The sequence below is a fragment of the Phyllobates terribilis genome, unplaced genomic scaffold, assembly GCF_046119375.1.
Source record: "Phyllobates terribilis strain yellow unplaced genomic scaffold, ASM4611937v1 Scaffold_9__5_contigs__length_417890890, whole genome shotgun sequence".
In the NCBI taxonomy this organism is placed as follows: Eukaryota; Metazoa; Chordata; class Amphibia; order Anura; family Dendrobatidae; genus Phyllobates; species Phyllobates terribilis.
Window position 1 is genome coordinate 19,774,113 of NW_027362769.1, and position 22,409 is coordinate 19,796,521.

General features: G+C 42.1%; 1 protein-coding gene across 4 annotated transcripts in view; it reads right to left on the minus strand.

The window, feature by feature from the left end:
* Positions 1-13,578: 13,578 nt before the first annotated feature.
* PIKFYVE (phosphoinositide kinase, FYVE-type zinc finger containing) overlaps positions 13,579-22,409 on the minus strand; it is a 284,611-nt gene continuing 275,780 nt past the window's right edge. For all 4 annotated transcript variants that reach the window (XM_073646326.1, XM_073646322.1, XM_073646325.1 and 1 more), the window contains one exon: positions 13,579-18,969. In XM_073646326.1, the coding sequence (XP_073502427.1) occupies positions 18,854-18,969 (116 nt within the window). In that variant the 3' untranslated portion in view covers positions 13,579-18,853. The remainder of the gene's footprint in view (positions 18,970-22,409) is intronic.

Here is a 22,409-nt window from a genome sequence, read left to right on the forward strand (position 1 = left end):
TTTAGGCTTGTGGAGGCGTAAGCTTTTCACAACCTCATGCCGGCAGCGGCCGGGTGTCCATACTCGGTCCCCAGCCGCCACTATTTCTCCTGGTATTGTCTCGGCCTTCCACAAGCGCGGGTTCCGGAAAATTACCCGTGCCCTCCCCAGTGCACTTACTGGGAAGGACCGCTTAACCACAAACATGTGGACAGGTGAATGTGGCCAGGCATGGTACGGAGCCAGTCCACAGTATGAAAAAAAAAAAAAAACAGCCATAGAGTGTCCGGGAACCTTCCCACACACTTTTCTTAACAAGGGCTGTTTCTCAGCAGGGTTGGACGGGCCCACCAGAGAACCGGAGAGAACTCCGGTGGGCCCTGGCTTCTCCATCAGGAGAGTTCATAGCGCCAAGGTGAGGTCGTGAATTTTATTTGGTAGACTGAGTGGCTGCCCAAATACATTAGTTTCTCACAAAGGAGCTGAAGATACTGAGTGGCAGTAGGTGCAAGCTTCTCCAGCATGTTCGATATCAGAGGGAGAACAGAGAGGGCAGCTCAGTGGTTAGCACTGAAGCCTTGCAGCGCTGGGGTCCTGGGTTCAAATCCCACCAAGGACAACATCTGAAAGGATTTTATATGTTCTCCCTGTGCTTGCGTGGGTTCCCCCTCAGTGAAAAAAGCAGCCTTAGAGTGTCCAGGAACCTTCCCACAACTGGCATAGAGGGAAACTGTATCTACTCCTGCTGTCATTCCTCTGCCACCAGGTTCCACCCACTGTCACACACGACCATGCCTGGCTCTATGCTCAGCAGTGAGAGGCACAGATCAAGCTGCTGTGTTACAGCTTTCAACAACTCTGCAGTGGTAGGCAGTTTGTCACCTAAGCATTAAGCATGTTATCTTCAGCACAGTCTGTTGCCGCTTGGCCAAGGCAGTGCTGCAGTGCTTCCAGCTTGTGACTGATGTGGTCATTTTGGAGATGGAGGCGAACTGGAGGAGGAGGTGCAGATGCTAAACAATGTGATTACATTGAGGTCACATTGGCGAGTCTGGTTTTTATACTAAAGAAAGATCCTACTGTGTTTTTATTTTCTTTTTACGTCTCTTCAAATGTGTATTGGAGTGCGTCATAATTTTTGAAATTGTTGCATATGCAATAACAGTATAGGAAACACAGTCCTTAAAAATGGGAAGGACAATTCAAATAGATTCCATGTTCTAGAATATTAACTGTCTTATCTGAAATTCTTTTACGGGTGAGGTATTGCAGTATGAATAGCATATTACACCAATCCAGCCAGATATTATTGCCTTATACTGCATGCTGCTGGTGCTGCCCAAAAAAATTAAAATCTATTCTTTTCCCTATTGATAACGCTGTTAGATGCAATTACAATAGGAACAGGTGCTGCTGCTAGGTGGTATCATCTCCAGCTACACATGAGTGTTCATTCTTGTCACATAAATGTCTTCCACAGTCCATAACTTTAGTTTTTTTATTTATTTGGCCTTATATACAAGTCATTACCCTGGAAAGAATGTTTCTTAACATTTTTTACATTTTAGCTTGGTTTTGTATGTTTTTTTTGTCAGTCCACAAAAGTGGTGTAATACTCTGACAACATTGTTCACAGATATGCTATTTGTCAGTGGCCAACTGAGAATAGGTTTGAACCCTCAACTGCAATACTTTAAATGGAGTGTAATATTTGACACGCTCACAATAATTGCTGGATTATTAGGGCAGTCATATGGGATAACGTCTGATGGCCACGGTTTCAGGCAGTCGCCTAATAGTATGGCATTTGTCAGCAACCAAGTGTCAATTGGTTCAACAAAACACAGGTGGCTGACTTTAAAAGGAGTGGAATATTTGGCACCCTCTACAAAATTTCTGTATTATGGCAGTCACACGGATTTGTCTGATCATTGAAAAAAGTTCCTCTGCTTCCAAAATACAGTAATATGAATAAAACAAAATAAAAAAAATCTGGCTATATTCAGCAAAAAAGCACATGGAGCTGTAAAATGGTGTACACTAACACATTGCTACAATCTATAAATGGGTGACAATATTTTCCACATTCACTACAAATGGCTGGATTTGAACCACAGTTATATCTGACAGAGAACCACGGTTTTAAATAGCAGGCCTGTAATTTACTAATATTATTCTACACAGAGAACTAGTGTGAATAGCTTGACCGACACACTGCAACAAAATGAAAATGGAAGAAATAGCTGTTTTTGGAACACTTTTATAGGTGATATGTCTGACAGAGAACCACGGTTTTAAATAGCAGGCCTGTAATTTACTATTATTCTACACAGAGACCTAGTGTGAATAGTTTGACCGACACACTGCTACAAAATAAAAATGGAAGAAATGGCTGATTTTGGAACACTCTTGTAGGTGAAATGTCTGACAGAGAACCACAGTTTTAAATAGCAGGACTGTAATTTACTAATACTCTTCTTCACAGACACCTAGTGTGAATAGCTTGACCGACACTCTGCAACGAAATGAAAATGGAAGAAATGGCTGATTTTGGAACACTGTTATAGGTGATATGTGTGACAGAGAACCACAGTTGTAAATAGCAGGCCTGTAATTTACTAATACTATTCTTCACAGACACCTAGTGTGAATAGCTTGACAGACACACTGCAACAGAAAGGAAAAGGAAGAAATGGCTGATTTTGAAACACTCTTATAGATGATGTGTCTGACAGAGAACCACAGTTTTAAATAGCAGGCCTGTAATTTACTAACACTCTTCTTCACAGACACCTAGTGTGAATAGCTTTCCCAACACACTGAAACTGAAGGATAAAGGAGGCCATTATTTTCCAGGTTCAGTTCAAATTACTAGATTTTTATCGCTGAAATATGGAACAGATCTGGCTGTATTCTGCAGTGCTAACAAGCAAATGAAGCAGAAAAATTGTGTACTCTGGATAGCTTTTTAAGCAAATAACCAGGATTAAGATAAAAAAATGTTGCCCTGGCCCCTGATATCTGGGGATGTGTCTACAAATATCAGTAATTATTACAGCAGCAGCAGACAGGACGTTCAATGGACCCTCTTGACCTATATGCATTGCAGTATGCCACATACGCTGCCTGCCTGCCTAACACTGATTATATGCAGAAGGATTAGTCCTCAGAAGGACTGTTAGTTCAGATGGATATATATATATATATATAACTCCAAGTAAATCAAACTTCTGTGAAATCAAACTGTCCACTTAGGAAGCAACACTGATTGACAATCAATTTCACATGCTGTTGTGCAAATGGAATAGACAATAGATGGAAATTATTGGCAATTATCAAGACACCCTCAATAAAGGAGTGGTTCTGCAGGTGGGGACCACAGACCACATCTCAGTACCAATGCTTTCTGGCTGATGTTTTGGTCACTTTTGAATGTTGGTTGTGCTTTCACACTCGTGGTAGCATGAGACGGACTCTACAACCCCCAGAAGTTGCTCAGGTAGTGCAGCTTATCCAGAATGGCACATCAATGCGAGCTGTGGCAAGAAGGTTTGCTGTGTCTGTCAGCGTAGTGTCCAGAGGCTGGAGGCGCTACCAGGAGACAGGCCAGTACACCAGGAGACATGGAGGGGGCCGTAGGAGGGCAACAACCCAGCAGCAGGACCGCTACCTCCGCCTTTGTGCAAGGATGAACAGGAGGAGCACTGCCAGAGCCCTGCAAAATGACCTCCAGCAGGCCACAAATGTGCATGTGTCTGCACAAATGGTTAGAAACCGACTCCATGAGGGTGGTATGAGGGCCCGATGTCCACAGATGGGGGTTGTGCTCACAGCCCAACACTGTGCAGGACGCTTGGCATTTGCCACAGAACACCAGGATTGGCAAAGTCGCCACTGGCGTCCTGTGCTCTTCACAAATGAAGCAGGTTCACACTGAGCACATGTAACAGACGTGACAGAGTCTGGAGGCGCCGTGGAGAGCGATCTGCTGCCTGCAACATCCTTCAGCATGACCAGTTTGGCAGTGGGTCAGTAATGGTGTGGGGTGGCATTTCTTTGGAGGGCCACACAGCCCTCCATGTGCCCGCCAGAGGTAGCCTGACTGCCATTAGGTACCGAGATGAGATCCTCAGACCCTTTGTGAGACCATATGCTGGTGCGGTTGGCCCTGGGTTCCTCCTAATGCAGGATAATGCCAGATGTCATGTGGCTGGAGTGTGTCAGCAGTTGCTGCAAGATGAAGGCATTGAAGCTATGGACTGGCCTGCCCGTTCCCCAGATCTGAATCCGACTGAGCACATCTGGGACATCATGTCTCGCTCCATCCACCAATCTCACGTTGCACCAAAGACTGTCCAGGAGTTGGCGGATGCTTTAGTCCAGGTCTGGGAGGAGATCCCACAGGAGACCATCCGCAACCTTATCAGGAGTATGCACAGGCATTGTAGGGAGGTCATGCCGGCACGTGGAGGCCACACACAATACTGAGCCTCATTTTGACTTGTTTTAAGGACATTACATCAAACTTGGATCAGCCTGTAGTGTGTTTTTCCACTTTAATTTTGGGGGTGACTCCAAATCCAGGCCTCTATTGGTTAATAAATTTGATTTCCATTGATGATTTTTGTGTGATTTTGTTGTCAGCTCATTCAACTTTGTACAGAACAAAGTATTCAATGAGAATATTTCATTCATTCAGATCTAGGATGTGTTATTTGAGTGCTCCCTTTATTTTTTTGAACAGTGTATATAGTATATATGCTGCCCAGTGCACAGGATGAAGTGTAAAAAAAAAAAAAAAAAGTTCGCAAAAATTTTGCGATGCTTTGCGCCAGAAATTTGTTGAATACTTCTTGAGGAATAGGTGTCTATATACACTGCTCAAAAAAATAAAGGGAACACTTAAACAACAGAATATAACTTCAAGTAAATCAAACTTCTGTGAAATCAAATTGTCCACTTAGGAAGCAACACTGATTGACAATCAATTTCACATGCTGTTGTGCAAATGAAATAGACAATAGATGGAAATTATTGGCAATTATCTAGACACCCTCAATAAAGGAGTGGTTCTGCAGGTGGGGACCACAGACCACATCTCAGTACCAATGCTTTCTGGCTGATGTTTTGGTCACTTTTGAATGTTGGTTGTGCTTTCACACTCGTGGTAGCATGAGATGGACTCTACAACCCACAGAAGTTGCTCAGGTAGTGCAGCTTATCCAGGATGGCACATCAATGCGAGCTGTGGCAAGAACTTTTGCTGTGTCTGTCAGCGTAGTGTCCAGAGGCTGGAGGCGCTACCAGGAGACAGGCCAGTACACCAGGAGACGTGGAGGGGGTCGTAGGAGGGCAACAACCCAGCAGCATGACCACTACCTCCGCCTTTGTGCAAGGAGGAGCACTTCCAGAGCCCTGCAAAATGACCTCCAGCAGGCCACAAATGTGCACATGTCTGCACAAACGGTTAGAAACCGACTCCATGAGGGTGGTATGAGGGCCCGACATCCACAGATGGGGGTTGTGCTCACATCCCAACACCGTGCAGGACGCTTGGCATTTGCCACAGAACACCAAGATTGGCAAAGTCGCCCCTGGCGCCCTGTGCTCTTCACAGATGAAAGCAGGTTCACACTGAGCACATGTGACAGACGTGACAGAGTCTGGAGACGCCATTGAGAGCGATCTGCTGCCTGCAACATCCTTCAGCATGACCGGCTTGGCAGTGGGTCAGTAATGGTGTGCGCGCCAGAGGTAGCCTGACTCCCATTAGGTACCGAGATGAGATCCTCAGACCCCTTGTGAGACCATATGCTGGTGCGGTTGGCCCTGGATTCCTCCTAATGCAGGACAATGCCAGACCTCATGTGGCTGGAGTGTGTCAGCAGTTCCTGCAAGATGAAGGCATTGAAGCTATGGACTGGTCCGCCCGTTCCCCAGACCTGAATCCGATTGAGCATATCTGGGACATCATGTCTCGCTCCATCCACCAACGTCACATTGCACCACATACTGTCCATGACTTGGCAGATGCTTTAGTTCAGGTCTGGGAGGAGATCCCACAGGAGACCATCCACAACCTCATCAGGAGCATGCCCAGGCATTGTAGGGAGGCCACACAGGCACGTGGAGGCCACACACAATACTGAGCCTCATTTTGACTTGTTTTAAGGACATTACATCAAAGTTGGATCAGCCTGTTGTGTGTTTTTCCACTTTAATTTTGGGGGTGACTCAAAATCCAGGCCTCCATTGGTTAATAAATTTGATTTCCATTGATGATTTTTGTGTGATTTTGTTGTCAGCACATTCAAGTTTGTACAGAACAAAGTATTCAATGAGAATATTTCATTCATTCAGATCTATGATGTGTTATTTGAGTGTTCCCTTTATTTTTTTGAGCAGTGTATTAATTCACTCAGCTCCTTCATGCTGCACACAGATATAATGTGTCCTAACAGCCGTAAGTTTTTTTTTTTCTGTTGATGCAGCTGTGATCAACTTTTTTTTTTAGATTAAGTTTTGAGCTGTAATTATTGATGCCATTTTGGGTTACATAAGATTTTTTTTTTTTTTTATGGCATTTACTATGCAAGTTAAATAATGTGATCGTTGAAAGTCTGTCTGATACAGGCACAGAGTACCTCTGTGTAATCACCTAGATCATACATGTCAAACTCTGACCCGTGAGCCAAATCTGGCCTGCAGGGTGATAATATTTGGATCGCAACACCAGAACGACCACCCCCATGTGAGGGCATTATTCTGTATGGAGAACTTTGTGGGGTCCAGTAAACGGTATATAAGGCAATGTGGGGCCCATTATACTGTATGGAAAGCTATGTGGGGCCATTATACTGTTTGGAGGACTATGTGGGGCCCATTATTCTGTATACAGGTTGGCCCGCGACTGTCACGGGTGTGTCAGAAGTAACAAACAGTCACCCTGCAGTGGGTTGCAGGATATCTCTATGTTTGGCACTGCAGACACCTTCTTAGAGGCTGTCTCTAAGACCCAGCGGCTACCTTCCTCTGTCTAATTAACACCGTGGCCTGGGTGTATAAATGCCTGCTGTGTTCTAGAGGGAGGTGCCGGCGATATTCATTACTCATTGTGAAGGCTTTAGCAAGAGCAGTACTTCTTCCTCTCTGATGCCTGAGGATGCTCTCCTCGGTATGGCAGGGTGTTCTGAATAATTTAAAGATCATGGGAGACAGGTATAAACGTATGGCTGACGGAAAACGCTTCCCAGGGCCAGACCTGAGTGTGAATGACTTTGTGTGGTTGTCTATCAGGAATATTAGATTGAAAGTTCCTTCTGGGAAGCTGGGACCTAGGTTTATTGGTCCCTATAAAATAACTGCTGTCATTAACCCAGCAGCGTTTCGTCTTGAACTTCCTCAGGTCCGTAAGGTCCACAACGTGTTCCATAGTTCCTTACTCAAGAAGTACGTGGAACCTCTTGAGCCCTCACCTCTACCACCGCCCCCCAGTAATGGTTGATGGTAATCTGGAGCTCCAGATTTCAAGGATTGTAGATTCTCATTTCCAAATTTGTTCTCTACAATACTTGGTGCACTGGAAAGGCTATGGTCCAGAGGAGAGGATGTGGGTTTCAGCATCAGAGGTGAACGCTCCCAGGTTGGTTCGCTCATTCCACACATCTTATTCTGAGAAACCCGGTCCTGAGTGTCAGGAAGCCACTCGTAGACTGGGGGGGGGGGTACTGTCACGGATGTGTGATAAGTGACAGACCGTCACCCTGCAGTAGGTTGCAGGAGATCTCTATGTTTGGCACCGCAGACACCTTCTTAGAGGCTGTCTCTAGGACCCAGCGGCTACCTTCCTCTGGCTAATTAACACCCTGGCCTGGGTGTATAAATACCTGCTGTGTTCCAGAGCGAGGTGCCGGCAATATTCATTACTCCCTGTGAAGGCTTTATCAAGAGCAGTACTACTTTCTCTCTGGTGCCTGAGGACGTGTGCGCATTTAGCATTAGCCATCTACAGCTAAGCTATTTCCCTGTTTGTCCTCCCTTGTTGTCTTTAGTGTTCAGTGGGGATCGACTAGTGCTCATCTCCTCCCTTCCCTAGCCTTAGCCAATGTCAGGGAAAGACAGGGCGAGGAACGTGTGCAGCGATTGGTGAAGAGCCAATATAGGGACGTTAGCAGAGACAGGGTGATATTCTATCAGCCAGGAGGTCTCCACTACCCCCTTTCCCTTTGTGTTGCACTAAGTCTTTCCCACACCTTGCGTGACAGCAACATTGTCCAAGTTTTTAATTTTGCCCCTTTGTGTGATGGAGTTTGACATCCCTGACCTAGATGGTGTATTGGGTTAGATAGATGGGATCAAAACTATCTTCTACAGAAATTCCTGCAGTTGGAACTCAGGTGTCAGTTATAGGAGTGATGCCCTGCAGTGACCAGATGGGCACAGCTGTGTCCGTGCCACCGCAATGGCATAAATGTGTGGTAATCTATGGCAAATGCATGCTGAAGATGATGTACATGAATGTCATCGTCTGCTAAGTGGTTGAGATCCTTAATTATGATACTTACTAATGTAATTTAATTTTTTTCTCATCTTTCTTTTACTGTTGTGTACAGTGGCATGTAAATGTTTGGGCACCCCTGGTCAAAATTACTGTTATTGTGAACAGTTAAGCAAGTTGAAGATGAAATAATCTCTAAAAGGGCTAAAGTTAAGGATGACACATTTCCTTTGTATTTTAGGCCAAAAAATATATATTTTCAGTTTTTAGATTTTAAAAATTACAAAAAGGAAATTGGGACAATGCAAAAGTTTGGGCACCCTTGGAGATGTGTGCTGAGATAACTTTGACCAAGGTTTCAGACCTTAATTAGCCTGTTGGGGTTATGGCTTGTTCAATATCATCATTAGGGAAGGACAGGTGATGCAAATTTCCCAGCTTTATAAAAAGTCAGCCTTGTCCAACCTTGTGCCAAAACACAGCAGCCATAGTTTCTTCTAAGCAGCTTCCTAGCACTCTGAAAATGAAAATGGTGGAGGCCCACAAAGCAGGAGAAGGCTATAAGAAGATAGCAAAGTGTTTTCAAGTTGTCCTTTCCTCAGTTTGAAATGCAATTAAGAAATGGCAGTTAACAGGAACAGTGGAGATGCAGATAAGGTCTGGAAGACGAAGCAAAATTTCAGTGAACTGCTCCCGTAGGTTTGCTAGAGAGGCAAATCAGAAGCACTGCTTGACTGCAAAAGATCTTCGGAAAGATTTAGGAGACTCTGGAATTGTGGTACATTATTCTACTGTTCAGAGAACCTGCACAAATATGGCCTTCATGGAACAGTCATCTGAAGAAAACCTCTCCTGCATACTCATCATAAAATTCAGCGTCAGGAGTATGCAAAAGAACAACTAAACAAGCCTGATGCATTTTGGAAACAAGTCCTGTGGACCGATTAGGTTAAAACAGAACTCTTTGGCCGCAACGATCAAAGGTGCAGGTGCTTCTCACAAAATTAGAATATCATCAAAAAGTTAATTTATTTCAGTTCTTCAATGCAAAAAGTGAAACTCATTATATAGTCATTACAAAGTGATGTATTTCAAGTGTTTATTTCTGTTAATGTTGATGATTATGACTTATAGCCAATGAAAACACAAGAGTCATTATCTTATCTTAGAATACTTTTTAACAACAGCTTGAAAAATATTTTTAAAATCCGAAATATTGGCCTACTGAAATGTATGTTCAGTAAATGCACTCAGTACTTGGTCGGGGCTCCTTTTGCATCAATTACTGCATCAATGTGGCGTGGCATGGAGGCGATCAGCCTGTGGCACTACTGGGGTGTTATGGAAGCCCAGGTTGCACTGATAGCAGCCTTCAGCTCGTCTGCATTGCTGGGTCTGGTGTCTCATCTTCCTCTTGACAATACCCCATAGATTCTCTATGGGAATAAAGTCGGGCGAGTTTGCTGGCGAATCAAGCACAGTGATACTGTTGTTTTTGAACCAGGTATTGGTACTTTTGGCAGTGTGGACAGGTGCCAAGTCCTGCTGGAGAATGAAATTTCCATCTCCAAAAAGCTTGTCGTCAGAGGGAAGCATGAAGTGCTCTAAAATTTCCTGGTAGACGGCTGCGCTGACTTTGGGCTTGATAAAACACAGTGGACCTACACCAGCAGATGACATGGCTCCCCAAACCATCACCGATTGTGGAAAATTCACACTAGACCTCAAGCAGCTTGGATTGTGTGCCTCTCCACTCTTCCTCCATACTCTGGGACCTTGATTTCCAAATGAAATACAAAACTTACTTTCATCTGAAAACAACACCTTGGACCACTGAGCAACAGTCCAGGTCTTTTTCTCATTGTCCCGGGTAAGACGCTTCTGGCATTGTCTATTGGTCATGAGTGGCTTGACACAAGGAATGCGACACTTGTAGCCTATGTCCTGGATATGCCTGTGTGTGGTGGCTCTTGAAGCAATGACTCCAGCAGCAGTCCACTCCTTGTGAATCTCCCCCAAATTTTTGAATTGCCTTTTCTTAACAATCCTTTCAAGGCTGCAGTCATCCCGGCTGCTTGTGCACCTTTTTCTACTACACTTTTTCTTTCCACTCAACTTTCCATTAATATGCTTGGATACAGCACTCTGTGAACTGCCAGCTTCTTTAGCAATGACCTTTTGTGGCATGTCAATGACTGCTTTCTGGACATCGGTCAAGTCAGCAGTCTTCCTCATGGTTTTGGGTCCTACTGAAACAGACTAAGAGACCTTTTAAATGCTTTGGAAGCCTTTGAAGGTGTTTTTTAATTATTTTAATTTACTGAGATAATGACTTTTGTGTTTTCATTGGCTGTAAGCCATAATCATCAACATTAACAGAAATAAACACTTGAAATAGATCACTTTGTTTGTAATGACTATATAATATGAGTTTCACTTTTTGAATTGAAGAACTGAAATAAATTAACTTTTTGATGACATTCTAATTTTGTGAGAAGCACCTGTATGTGCGGAGAAAATAGGTCACAGAATTTAAGGAAAAGAACATCTTGCCAACCTTCAAGCATGGGGATGGATCATTCAGGCTTTGGTGCTGTATTGCAGCCAATGGCATGGGAAACATTTCATGAACAGAGGGAAGAATGGATTCAATGAAATTTCAACAAATTCTTGATATAAACATAACATCTGTAAAAAAAAAAAAGCTGAAGTTGAAAAGAGGATGGCTTCTACAAATGGATAATGATCCTAAACACACTTCAAAATCCACAATAGACTAACTCAAAAGGCACAAGCTAAACGTTTTACATTGGCCCTCACAGTCCCCTGATCTGATCATCATTGAAAATCTGTGGCTAGACCTCAAAATAGCAGTGCATGCAAGCCGACCCAGGAATCTCACTGAACTGGATTAATTTTCCAAAGAAGAATTGATGATGCGATCCTTTTAAAAAGGAGGTGCTACTAGGTACTAATCATGCAGGGTGCCCAAACTTTAGCATCGCCCCATTTTTTAAATGTAAAAGATGACAATATACACTGCTCAAAAAAATAAAGGGAACACTCAAATAACACATCATAGATCTGAATGAATGAAATATTCTCAAGGAATACTTTGTTCTGTACAAAGTTGAATGTGCCGACAACAAAATCACACAAAAATCATCAATGGAAATCAAATTTATTAACCAATGGAGACCTGGATTTGGAGTCACCCCCAAAATTAAAGTGGAAAAACACACTACAGGCTGATCCAACTTTGATGTAATGTCCTTAAAACAAGTCAAAATGAGGCTCAGTATTGTGCGCGGCCTCCATGTGCCTGTATGACCTCCCTACAATGCCTGGGCATGCTCCTGATGAGGTTGCGGATGGTCTCCTGTGGGATCTCCTCCCAGACCTGGACTAAAGCATCTGCCAACTTCTGTACAGTCTGTGGTGCAACGTGACGTTGGTGGATGGAGCGAGACGATGTCCCAGATGTGCTCAATCGGATTCAGGTCTGGGGAACAGGCGAGCCAGTCCATAGCTTCAATGCCTTCATCTTGCAGGAACTGCTGACACACTCCAGCCACATGAGGTCTGGCATTGTTCTGCATTAGGAGGAACCCAGGGCCAACCGCACCAGCATATGGTCTCACAAGGGGTCTGAGGATCTCATCTCGGTACCTAATGACAGTCAGGCTACCTCTGGCGAGCACATGGAGGGCTGTGCGGCCCTCCAAAGAAATGCCACCCCACACCATTACTAACCCACTGCCAAAGTGGTCATGCTGAAGGATGTTGCAGGTAGCAGATCGCTCTCCACGGCGTCTCCTGCCTTTGTCACGTCTGTCACATGTGCTCAGTGTGAACCTTCTTTCATCTGTGAAGAGCACAGGGCACCAGTGGCGACTTTGCCAATCCTGGTGTTCTGTAGCAAATGCCAAGCGTCCTGCACGGTGTTGGGCTGTGAGCACAACCCCCATCTGTGGAAGTCGGGCACCCATACCACCCTCATAGAGTCAGTTTCTAACAGTTTGTGCAGACATATGCACATTTGTGGCCTGCTGGAGGTCATTTTGCAAGGCTCTGGCAGTGCTCCTCCTGTTCCTCCTTGCACAAAGGCGGAGGTAGCGGTCATGCTGCTGGGTTGTTGCCCTCCTACGGCCCCCTCCACGTCTCCTGGTGTACTGGCCTGTCTCCTGGTAGCGCCTCCAGCCTCTGGACACTACGCTGACAGACACAGCAAACGTTCTTCCACAGCTCACATTGATGTGCCATCCTGGATGAACTGCACTACCTGAGCAACTTGTGTGCATTGTAGAGTCCGTCTCATGCTACCACGAGTGTGAAAGCACAACCAACATTCAAAAGTAACCAAAACATCAACCAGAAAGCATTGGTACTGAGATGTGGTCTGTGGTCCTCACCAGCAGAACCACTCCTTTATTGAGGGTGTCTTGATAATTGCGAATAATTTCCATCTATTGTCTATTCCATTTGCACAACAGCATGTGAAATTGATTGTCAATCAGTGTTGCTTCCTAAGTGGACAGTTTGATTTCACAGAAGTTTGATTTACTTGGAGTTATATTCTGTTGTTTAAGTGTTCCCTTTATTTTTTTGAGCAGTGTATATATTTTTTTTGCCTAAGATACAAAAGGAAATATGTCACCTTTAACTTTAGGCCTTTTAGAGATCATTTCATCTTCAAGTTGCTTAACTGTTCACAATAGCAGTAATTTTGACCAGGGGTGCCCAAACTTTGACATGATACTTTATATGGATGAATAAAACTATGGATCCGTGTGCTTTCCATTTTTTTCTCACATGTCAGATGGATGTGTGAGTGTAGCTTTGGATCAGTAACTTTTTGTGAGATGACAGACACTTAATTGGAGGGAGGGTGGGGGTGTCTGGTTTGGTCAAAAGTCCAGTAAATCAAATCAACTCTGTTTGGACCTCCCTAACTTTCTTGCTATTGAGGGAAGTGGAAATCTACCTGCAAACCCCATCTTCTGTCCTTTCTACAGGGAACATGAAGCAGGCTGTATACAGCACACACTATTTGACAGTATCTAAATAAGAATGAGCAATGGTTGAAGTAACTGACCACAGAAAACAGTTCAATCACTAGTTTATTAATTCTAATATAAACAGCACAGTCCTGTTAAATAGTTAAGCAAGTCATATAAAACAGAATTAGAACAGCTAGGAACCAAATATATACATTGATAAACTCTACAAATGAGAAATTCACCTGTTTAACCACAGTTAAAAATACAATGCTATAAATCAAGCACACAGAAGAGTTAGTCTACATAGGAGAGCTAAACTGCATACAATGACCCAGCATTACAGCGATCGTAAATTATATCACTGGGTACAGGAGAGGAAAGAAAGGAGTCGTATGCAATAAATCTAAATCAGGGCTTTACAGAGAAATTAATGCCAATTCCCATTATGTACAGGGCAGCCAGGATAAAACAGCCTGGCTTTACTAGATTTGTTATCACAAGGATACAAAATGTTTATAGACAGAAACGTTTAATGTCTGGTGTATGTTTCAGTGAAACCTTTTATATGGAGAAATGCGCCAGAGGGAAATGATTTGCTAAGATAGGCAGATACATTTGGATACAAGTAATAACAGCTGACATAATGCTTTCTAGTAGGAAGACACGATCACCAGACAGAACTGAGCACTGCGTCAGTGAGATGAAATAAATCCCTAGAGAAATACCCCGGTCCCCATTTACTCAGCGTGAACACACAGCTAATTGCATCTCTTAATTAGATTGGAAACCATTTTACTAAAGTACTTATTCACCACCTCCCCAATGTACAGTGAGAACAGAAATTACTGGACACTCGGCCTAGACAGAAAGATACGAGCAGGAAGGAATTGTCTGCAGCCATTACTACATTAACCAAACCTCCAGCAAAGCTGCCATAATGTAATGAAACAAAGTACGGAAAGGTAGAGACAAAAAATGCAACCCATCAAGGTCTACCTTAAAGATGATAAGTTAATTGTTGGGGGTGCCACTGCTGAGGCAACTATTATTCCGGCTAATGGGGGTCCTGAGGACCCTGTTTGAATGGTGCGGTGACAGTGCGCACTGCTGCTTTGCTCAAAGCCTATGGGACTGATGGATTGGTAGTAAATGGATCCTAGCGATCAGCAGCTTATCACTTCTTCAGTGGATAGATAAGTTGTGATTGTGGGACATCTCCTAATTACATAATAGGTCGTGTCACTAATAAAATACTGAAAATATGAATAAGCTGCAACATACAACCATGAACTGTGCTAGATTTACAAACGGAGAATAGAAACACAGGAATGTACTAAATCCTTAAAAAAAAATGGAAAATGTTTTGGAGTTTGTGTTTTCTGAAGAGGATTTGAATTTTTCAAGAATTTTTGGAGATTTTTTTTTGCAGCCTTTTGATTGGACAGTGCCTAGTTTGGAGCATTTCCCATCAGGAGATGGGTCAAGAGAGGGACAGGCACTTTCTCACTCCTTGAAGGGAAAGAAAAACTTTAAAAGAAACTGAATATATGACTGAGCTAAGTGGTTTTACAACAGAAATGAATAGGAAGAGTCTTGTGAGCGCTTTTTTAGTGACTTTTCAGAGCGGACCAGGGTCATAAGAATCCTTAAAAAACTCATGTGCCCACACCCTATGGAGCAATGTACATTCTATGAGGGAGTTATCTGCTGGCTCGCTGGTTTTCTTAGGAAAGGTTTTAAACTGTGGGATGTTAATATGATAAAAATGTAATAATTGTAACTGTACCTGGACATGCATGCAATTTGGAATCTGAACGTTTTGGATACAATGAAGGGGGAATTAGCACTGTACCACTATAAGTGACATAAGTAGCTGATATGTAAAGGGAGCCCCACCAATCTTCAGGTCCTTAACAGAAACACTGTCCTACCCATCAATATTACTACCTGGAGACTAGAACTACAGATGGACTTCATCTTGGCAGCTTCAGTAGTATATAAGACTACACGCTGCAGATGGCTGCATTTGACCAAACCTCCGCCCGCTGTCAAGTACAATGGCAGCAAGAGTATTAACATCGGAAACCAAATGATGCCACCATTAGGCATCGTAGTGGGCAGAGTTCAGGACACGCAGCCATCCGCAGGGTGTGCTCTCACCCATACCTTTCTAACTGTTACATCATACAAGTCTGTATATACAAGAACACATGCAAAGAATACACACACCTACGGCAGCAATGATTATATCTTTTAGGTTTTCCTTAAATGCATGTATTGTGGTCTAAAAATAAGTTTTGCATTTTAGTCTCATTAAAGATGTTGCAGCACTTGGCTTTTATAGTCTAGTTGTTTCCTAGCACATTGATGGCTGCAGAATGATTTATCTGAGAATCTATAAGTAAACCAGTTCTGAAAGAGAATGTGACTTTTTCTGGGGTCCCCTCAGCTGATTTAAGATCACGTCAACTCAACTTTGATGTGGCCTGCGGTGAAAAAGCAGCACATAGAGGAGTGCAGTAAGAGATATTGTAGATAAAATGAGTTACAAACATTCCAGTCTGAACAACCTCACTGATAGATCCACAGTTAACTCATTCTACAGCCAGTGATATGCAAGAGCCTGTTAATGCCAAAATGGTGCAAAGACCAATTACAAAAAATGTTTTCTAGCGCAAACGACGTGCATTTAAAGTAATAAGAAAATAAAATTCCCAGGAAGGTGTCCATATTCAATATTATGTTGATTCAATGGATGAGCACCAAGATAATGTTGTTCATCTAAAACTGGGCACACTAGTGTTTTTTCTACATTGTCCCTTTATCTATATCTTTCATTTTTTTTCCAAATGGCATACACTGCAGAAGGGCGCATTAAAAAGCTGAACAAATGGCTCACACTAGTAGAACAGTGAGTACAAGTCACACAAATTTCCTCATTTATCAAAATTGTGACAGTATGGCCTTGATGCCTATAAAAACCAAATGGAGCTCAGATTTCATTTCCTAAACTGCTCAGAAAAATAATTAAAGATGGTCTGAGATTGGTTGATATGGGCTTCAATGCCTCTTTTAGACAGGTTTGATAAATGAGGTCCTTAGCGGTTTTCTATACATTCAAAGCATCAGAGAGCACAGAGGATGAGGAGCCGCTTCTTCCAGTGTAGACATCTATATAGATGATACATTTACCTTAAATGTATCATCGTCTACGTCTAAGCAGTTTTCATATAGGTCAGTTGGCAAAATCACACTCACTTGCTTTTGTGACATATCAAGGCTAAAATCACTAGATTTCAGTCATCTTTATCTTTAATAACACAAGAAAATATAAAAAATGAGGTCATACAGCAAGTGGGCATCAAACACTGATCATTTTAATAGATGCACATGCATTCTGCACATGTACAAGGTCAATCATTTATTTCCGTACATTGTATGTGGGTAAACACTACCCTTTATATTTTGTTTTGAATACATCAATATAAATAATTTTCTGCCAGAAGTAAAAAGAAAAAAAATCTACATTACATAAAATTGGAGAAAAGAGCTACTGTCTGGGAGATATCATAAGCTATGGTCAATGCAGAATTTCTGTTAAAAAGCAGAGCATGAACACTGTCTTAGGCAATTGATTAGCGCCCCTATTTTAATTAGTAGGATACAGAAGTCTGTACATTCTGCAAAGGTTTTCTAAACTCAATACAAAGGTCAAAATAAAAAGGCATCAAACATCTAAGTATAAAATGTAAATATATGACATTCTAATTACTCTATAAGCAAAAATCTGTTCTTAAATTGTGTCTTTTGTAAATCCAAAATCTCAAGTGTTAATTCTGAGGCACAGGAGTCTACATTTGGTCATTCATGTAACATATATATCCACTGGCAATGAGTTAGGCTTTGCCCAACCTGTTGTTAAAATACTTTACGGTACTGTCCAAGCAGAAGCAGCACAGCCTCAGAAGGGGCTATTAAGAGGGTCCAGGTTGCAAGAATCAATTGCCCAGAAAGTAATTACTTGATAAAGAATAGGATAACCATTTTAGATGCCAAGGTGAGGGTGAATATTTTAAATAAGCATGTAACAATTCAGACTTAAGTGTTTTGTCAGGTCCAGAATAGTAGAATGACTTACACAGTCACTAGCACCGTCCTTGCTTTTTACTACTGAGCCTGAAGAAGGAGTTTGGTCTCAAACGTCATATACTCATTTAAAAAGGACCTGCCATCAGGTCAAAAGTGACCAGTTTTTGATATCCTATTCCCAATGCTCCAGAGTGTTCCATTTTTAATCTGCCATACGGTACCAGAGACATGGGCCATTTATTTAGCGCTAATTTTTATGATCTTTACTAATGGGGCGTGGCTCACAGGATCCTTCGTGGTGTGTCTTTATGCTGAAGTGCATTATTAGCTTGTGAGTCACGGCCCCTGAAGAGCATAAAAATGAGCACAGAATAAAAATATCCACATCTCTCAAAATGTACAGAGGATGTACAGAAAACAAAGTAAGGAATACTCAGAGGAGTAGTTATGACACACCACAAAAAGAAAAATCCTGGACCCCTGCTGTTACTAGCATCTCAGGTCAACAAAAAAATGAGTACGGTAATAAGCAACAAAATCATGGAAGCAAGTAGTACTTTAAGTCTAGTGTAAACTGAGCCATATGGAGATGGCACTTTTAACTCAATAATGACAGCCTTTGCTCTGCACCGTATACAGTAGGTGCTAGTCCTAGATTATCAATCACGCTTCTCAGGTTATCAGTCACCATCTGCGATATACACTTCTCTTAATACGGGCACAAAAATGCAATGTCTTTGTAATAGTGGTCCTGGTCCTTGGGAAATGCCTTCACACAAGCAGCTTAAAGAGCATTACATTGGTATAACGGGTTGTGTCTACAATGTGCAGGCCATAAGAAATTACATCCTTCAGAAAACCCTTGAGTAGCGTGTAACACAAGGCACACAAGAAAAAACAGTGTCTGCTTTTAACAAAATCACATTAAAGAACATTTTTTCCAAGTGGTTGAGTTTTGAAGATTCCCAAATGAATAAAAAGAAAAAAGTCAAGAAGGCAAACCAATACATATCATGAGAAAATTCTACAAAGATGACAAAGTATGACTGATAGGGAGACCAGCTTATAACTGTTCAAAGGAACCTGACAATACAGGCTGCACAGCAGCCATCATACCATGCTGTCTATTATTCCACAGAATTTATCTAGATAACGGAAACCACAGTCCTCCCTCCTCAAATTTTAGAATCCTACTAAAACAGTCTCAAAACCAAACTCTTCATCTTCAGTGAAGTCTTTGTGCTGAAAGGACTGAATAGCTCTCAGATATAAAGCTTTGTTTGCCATGTCAGCAGTTGCCCCCAAGACCTGTCCAGTGGTCAGGCACCATAAGGAAGTATTTATCCATTGCTTCACAAAATCGAGTTCGATACAGCTCTGGAGATACTACTGTTGGCATTTTACCTAGGAATGAAGAAAAGAGGAAACATGGTGTGTTAGACCCATATATTGGATTTCTAAGAAAAGTTTATTCTAATTATAACATTAAGATGAAAATATTTCCCAAAATAGCAACCAATTATATATTCAGTCTGGATCCATTTTCTTTAATAGCCATAAGATATACCCTGTCACATGTGAATTAGCTACAACTGACTTCACTATAATACCATAAGTTGTGTCTGTGCCAGAATCATCCACGTAAAGTAACAAGTTATTTTTTTTCAGCCTCAGTAGTTACAAGGTAATTACTAAATAAATTATTAGAGCATTCACTAAAGGACTGAAAAGGAAAAACAAACAACAGGGTTGATTAGGCCCATGTAACTATCCATTCTTATGTCATCATTGTTTCACCTTGTGGTGTTTACACAGCTTTTACACATGGAAATCGTGGTTTGGACCCTTGTCCCCCAATAAGAATAAAATCTATTTTTGTAGAGATCAAAAATGTAGAGATGTGCCTGCCATAAGATATCCAGCACAGGATCACAGCTGATTCTTTCTGTGAGGTAAAACATTGCTTAAAAACAGGCAGGGAAATGTTTTGCCTCACAAAAACAAAACAATCAGCTGTAATCCCCTGCTGTAATGTCTGTATACTCTTTTGCTTCCTCCCCGCCCAGGAGCTGTGGTATGATCAGACCATGTTCCTGTATGGTCAGACACAGCCATTACACAGTACACAGCAGGGGCACATTTATAAGATTATCTCAGCACAGGAACATTTTATTTAAACACATCCAATTGTGGAACTTATTATTATTCCAAGATCTAGTCTATAAAAGGAACTTTTGTTCATGGGAAAACCCCTTTTTAAATTACAAAACACAATGCCAAGAGTTAGATGGAATCATGTAAAGCACTCCAAACACAACACAGAGGAAACATGTTTTCTGGACTGCGGGAGGCAATTTGAGTCTTTAAATTCAGAGATGAGCATTGCATGACTTTTAAGTCTCCGTACAATGCAATGAGAAACACTACTCCTTAGATTCCATTTCAGAAGCCTCTCACCAACCAAATCAATGCTCTTTCTTTGCACTAATGAGGGGCAAACACCCTGAAACACATGTCAGCATATGGAGTTTCTGCTTTGACTTATACCAAGTCAAGTAGCAAGACCCTATAAAAGGCCGATATTGACTTTTAGGATTGCTACTTCCAATATGTAACACTAGGAGTTCCGGTAATCTTCCTATTAGAAGAAGCCATTTCTACAGAACAGTGATGAATGACATTGGTCAGTCTGATAGATAGGTCTAGGCTCAGCAAATGTTGTGCTGACTGTACAGTTTGGTGGAGGAAGAATAATGCTATGTGGTTGTTTTTAAGGGGTTGGCTTAGGCCCCATTGTTCCGATGAGGTGAAATCAATTGTAGCTTCCAACTTTGGAGAAACCATTTGGAGAAGGCTCTTTTCTGTCCCAGCATGACTGTGCCCCAGTGCACAAAGCAAGTCCCATTATAAACCAACCAAAATATTATATATAACCATCAGGTCCAAATCTATATATACAACCAATTAAAAAACCCCATAAACTTATCTTTTTTATTATAAATTGCATTAAAAATAGGTACACACATATAACTTAGATGCAAATTGCAGAATTGCCGAGAAAATATATAAAATATGATACAACACGGGACATATAGGGATAGCCGCTATTGAGTGGGGGTGCCATATCACACCATATTAGGGTGCCAACCTCCAAGGTCAGGAAGGGAATGGAGGTAGCGCAAATTTTGTCCAAAACACCCTCCCTGTTTTTGACCCCGTGTTGCAACATTTTATATATTTATACTGGAACAAAAATCATCAAATCACCAAAAGCACAAGCATTTTGCTCATTCTGTGAGTGATTACAGGTATGTTTACACCTAAAAACACTAATTTGCAGTGCCGGTATTTTTAACGTTGACACCACACACACCCACTGCATAAGACACATGTACAAAGGCATTGCATGCTACACACATACACAAACGCATTGTATGCTACACAAGCACAAACATAATGCATGCAACACATATACAAACACACTGTATGCTACATACATGCACAAACACAAAGCATGCTACACACACAAATGCCCTGCATATTACACACACACACACACACACACACACACACACACACACAAACACACTGCATGTTCCAAACACATGCCAAAATCACTGCATGTGGCGCACACACATGGTAGAGGAAATACCAGGCTCTCTTTTACATGTTCACTTCCTACATACTGTCGCAGGGTGAAGACCTTTGGTCACTATATCATGTCGTCACCAAAGGTCCTTCTACATTCCTAACCTCAAACGCAAGCTTGCCATTATCGGTGAAGTTTCTGTCTTGAAAAGGCTCTGGCTGTTTTAGGGTTAGGGGCCCTGGAGAATTGCTCAGTTTGAAAACCCTCTTCCCTAATGCCAGCACTGCCTGTAGGAGAAAGGTGTAGCTATCCCAACATTTTAGTCCATGGAGTCCATGTTAGATTTCAATGGAGAGTAAGTGTCTTTATAGAAGGCTGTAAAAATATTTCATCCAGAAATATTTGATATTTAAATTTTCCATTTTCTTCAACTTCCAGTCATCAAATGCTTTGGAGTGAGACCACATGCTTCAGATGGCTGCATACATTTCAAAACTATACCTACTGTGATGTCTAGTGACTGCATGATGTAGTTATAATCATGTGCAGGCAATGAGCACCATCATGTGCAGAGTTTTAGACGCCTGCAACCAGCCGCAGTGTGTGATCTCACCCTTATTGTCAATTCTTGAACAAATAATGAACAATTCATTATCATTGATCTTTTTTGCCATAAATCTCATGGAGCTAGACTACTGTATTGAATAATTTGACAATTGAAAGGAGTTGCTCGGCCATCTCAGGAAAGTCTTTACTATATGACTGCAAGCTTCTGAATCCTACAGCATGCGCTCTGAGCGCAATGAGGATTCTCCAGTGTTGCTGCCAGCAAGAGTGGGCGGTCATGTGACTGTGATTTGCATACTTATGACCACATTCTGACTAGACGTGCTCAGTCTCGCCACATTCAGACTAGACGTGCTCAGCCTCGCCACATTCTGACTAGACGTGCTCAGCCTTGCTCAATTTACTTATATCAATTAACGAAAAGCATATCAAGTCAGCAGATGACCATATGCATGCAAATCACATTGTGTTCATGTGACTTCTACTCTCACTGGCAAAAACGGAGAATCCTGGCAGTGCAGTAAGGATTTCCTTAAAGGGGTGTCCCGGTCTTCCAAGTACATGCTACAGGAATTTCTAAAGTGTATTTTTCGAACTTGACACATTCTGGTTTATAGACACCCTAATCTAAAAGATATGTGGATAACCATCTATAGACAATGAGAAACAGGCTGGTCTTCAATGCATG